The sequence below is a fragment of the Triticum urartu genome, chromosome 3A (genome assembly GCF_056163025.1).
Source record: "Triticum urartu cultivar PI428250 chromosome 3A, HENAU_Tu73, whole genome shotgun sequence".
NCBI classification, from domain to species: domain Eukaryota; kingdom Viridiplantae; phylum Streptophyta; class Magnoliopsida; order Poales; family Poaceae; genus Triticum; species Triticum urartu.
Window position 1 is genome coordinate 678,887,348 of NC_141875.1, and position 3,881 is coordinate 678,891,228.

The 3,881-nt window shown below is 43.0% G+C and overlaps 1 protein-coding gene across 1 annotated transcript; it reads right to left on the reverse strand.

Annotated features, from left to right (window-relative positions):
- Positions 1-268: 268 nt before the first annotated feature.
- LOC125545939 (CASP-like protein 5B3) lies at positions 269-3,638 on the reverse strand. The gene is made up of 3 exons (XM_048709996.2): positions 3,248-3,638; positions 1,269-1,401; positions 269-770 (listed from the first exon to the last, which is right to left on the reverse strand). Exons 1-3 carry the CDS (start codon positions 3,376-3,378, stop codon positions 567-569), a joined length of 468 nt encoding a protein of 155 aa, XP_048565953.1. The 5' UTR covers positions 3,379-3,638; the 3' UTR covers positions 269-566.
- Between the last annotated feature and the right edge of the window lie 243 nt (positions 3,639-3,881).

Sequence of the window (3,881 nt, forward strand, 5' to 3'; positions counted from 1 at the left end):
CAATTGGATCCCAAGAAGAAATCTGAAAATTAACATAAGCCCTACAACACTCGTACTCGGTGGGTGGCAGACTTAATAGACCATGACACCCATACTTGGAAGGAGGACAGGGTCAAACAATTTTTCATGCCTCTAGATGAAGAAGATATCCTTAGTATTCGACTTCCTAACTATGACGAGGACTACATGTCTACATTGCTTGGCAACAAAAGAAAGGCTTGTTCATTGTGCGAAGCAACCAGAAACGGTTGGTCCCAGCCACACGAAGAGATATGAACTCATTCCATTGTACAATAACCAGACATTTTTCAGGTATCATCGATCGCAACTTATCTCCATATATTAATGATCCCACATCATCTAAACAGTAACTACTCCACCTCAAGGAGCTGATAACCAACTCCTAGAATAAAGATGAGCTACTATCAAACAGGCAACATCTATCTAACAAGGGACGAAGGACTACCCATAACTGAAATCTAGCAAGTGTCCCGAGCACATTGCAACCAATTTATCCTCCTGACTGACTAGCATGACGTGACGGCAAATATGAGCGTGTGAGATCACTAGGAGAACGAAACCAGTAGCCAGAACGCGGAGAAAGAAGACGCAGCTTGCAGCAACCACGTGATGAACGCCAGGACGACCGAAAGCACGAACTGCCGGCAGGCCAGCTTCGAGTATGTCTCGCAGAAGTTCACATCCCACATGAAGAAAATTGTCAAGCTCGCGGAGGCACAGGCTCCTGAGAACATGAAAGTCGCCACGACCTGCAATGCATTCACAATTGATGTTTTCACTCAAATAGACCTTTGCTAGCTCAAGATTCCAAGAACTGCTCGAGTAAAAAAATTTATTTCACAGGGTATCTGGACTGTGCTTGTGAGATGTAACAACTTTGGCTGTGAGAAATGACAGCCATTAGTTCTAATAACAGGAAAAAAGAACCTTTGATAAACTATACCGTTTGTTGACCAAAAAGTCATGCAAAGCATATTGGTTGCTAAAATTTCTTGCTCAAATGGACAATTCATCAGCAAAGTTCGATGGAGTGCTTGTGCAAACAAATCTCTTTAAGATTACCTTATTCTTAGAGAAGGAGGCAGAACAAGAACTTGGCCGATAGAAAATCACGAGTTGCACATAACCTGAATTTTGGTTCGTAAGAACTAATGATAAAAAATCTGGGTTCAATTGCTTCAGTGCATGCCTTCAGTAAATTCAGACGTAGCTCATGGACAATAGAAGAGATAAATTGAACGACTTACCCAGTCAACCATAACAATAATGAATAGATTATCTGGGGTGTGAAGATCCTTTTTATTCCTTAGAGCAAAGATATCCTTACAAGCAAGGCCCAAACTCCACATCAGCTGCAGGATCAACGCTAGATTCATGTAGCTGAAATAAAGGGAGACAAGATTACACTCGTTAGATGATGTCAACAAATCATACTTGAGCCCAAATAATTCTGAATAGTAGTCAAGAAACTGAACACTTTATATATGCAGTTCATAGTCTCAATGATATGAACTTGATGTGGTTTGTCCATAAACAAGTTATTTTAACCAAGGACAACTTGATAAAGCGTAATTGGACAGGACCTACTAGGTGTAGTTTCTGTGGTCGGGATGAGACAATCAAACACCTCTTTTTTGATTGCCCATTGGCCAAAGTACTTTGGCAGACGGTCCACATTGCTTTTAATATCAATCCACCGAATTTTGTTAACGCATTATTTGGGACATGGTTTAATGGGATTGAGCCTAACTTAGCGAGACACATTCGAATTGGTGTTTGCGCTTTGATGTGGACTATCTGGACTTGCAGAAATGATTTGGTTTTTAACAGAATATCATGTATCCACTTTTTACAGGTTATATTCCGAACTACGGCATTGATCCATTCGTGGTCGCTACTCACCCTGAAGGAGGCCAGGGAGCATTTGGTTACTGGATCTTTCCGCTGGGAGATGGTAGCTCGGGATATCTTCAACCGGTTTGGATGGCGGTCATGTAATAGGATAGGCATTTAGTTTACCTACCTAGTTTTAGCCAGCCGGTTGTGGCATCTTTTCATGGCTAGTTGGTGTTTCTAGCCCGTTTTGGCTCTGTGTGATCTTTCTTTACTTTTTCATTATTTTTGGAGACCATGGAACCATGTTCGCACTGCTTTATTTGGTTAATAAGATGGCCGTATGCATCACTCTGATGCAGAGGCCGGGGAGTCCCCCTTTTCAAAAAAAAAAAAACACCAGCACACAATCAGGGCATGCATGTTGACACATAAAACATGCGAGCTGCAGCATTTTAATTTTTCCAGTGTTGTTGGGAATCAAAGGGACACCGCTGACAATCAGGATTCCCAATACCACTGGAAGATTGAAATGTCGCAACTAGCATTTTAAACAAGAACTGTATCTGTAGTCATTCACAGAAAACATTAATAAAGGATAACAGAAATAAATGTCCAGTTCTTGTTATGAAAAAGATCATTCAAGTTCAAGTAAACTCCCAAGATTATCGACAAATGAACATAAATATGTACAATGTCGAGCTTGTACTCCTGCAGACATGCATGAACTCTGTAATGGAACTGTCTTAGAACTTGAACAAGGAAATCACCCAATGAAGCATCATTTCATTTGTTCCTGTGAGGCCATATATTTACTACTAGTTGGGTGGGTCACCAGACAAATACTAGTTACTAACTTAATTTGAGAGCATTGAAGGTATTCCGAGTTTATCAAATGAGGAAGTTGGTGGAGGCCTCATGATTATGTCGTATTTCGTACGTGCTAAGTCAAATGCAGATAGATACTTGTGTATGTACGATGGACTGATTAGCAGATATAGCTTAAGAAGTTATCCATGTGTTCCCCAAAAATTTGCGCATCTGAATTAGTTTCCTAATTGATTTGCTTTTTCAATGCCGAGGAGATTTAGTAGAACATTCAGAATCTACTGCACACAAAGAAGTAATCACCAGGTTTTCAATTGAGAAAAAAGCATCACCCTGCTTGGAAGGCGTTAAATCTGCCTCATCTGAGTACTCTTAAATAAGGGTCTCTACCTTATTCCCCAAAAATTTCCCTTGAAAGAAAGAGTAAAACTCACCCAACCTAAGAGTAGAACTCGGAGAGCATGCTAGATGCTACTTGAGTCTTGAGTGATGCTCATGAATTTGCAAGAAAACACACGAAGGGGGGAGGAAAGAAGTAGCATTTGCGGGGGAATGAAATTAGTACAAGTAGGCGCTGTAGTTGGAGTAGCCGAAGCCGGAGACCATGGAGAAGACGGAGGCGGCGGCGAAGACGCACTGCGACAGCCGCAGCGCCATGCCGCTCCATGTCCCCGGGCTCCCCACGACGCGCTTCATCCCCTGCTCTGCTCGCTGCGGAGAGGAGAGGAGGAGAAGCCGATGGAGTCCTTCCTGGCTTAGCTCGCCGGGCACGGATCTGTGGCAGTTGCTGTGTGCGCTTAGCTCGTGTGGGATGGGGAAGGTGATGGCTATGAGCAGAGCAGGAGCCCGAGAGGTGGTGCCTGACTTGCGTGAGACGAGATGGGAAAGGTGATGGGAGAGGTGGTGCCTGGCTTGCGTGAGACGAGATGGGAACGGTGATGGATGAGCAGGAACCAGGAAACTTCGCGGTAGGTTCCTTCCTTGGCCACATCGTCCGAGTATACGGACAATTTTGTGCACGCGGCTTGTCACTTTCAGGGCATCCCCGCCAACCCCTAAAAATGTTGGACGCGGATAATGATATGGAAGCCTGCCATACAACCATTCACGCATGTATTTCGAAGCAAATTTAAATAAGAGGATGAATTTTGTGCAAACTGAATGATTTCATTTAATCTGAATCAAATTCATTACATGGT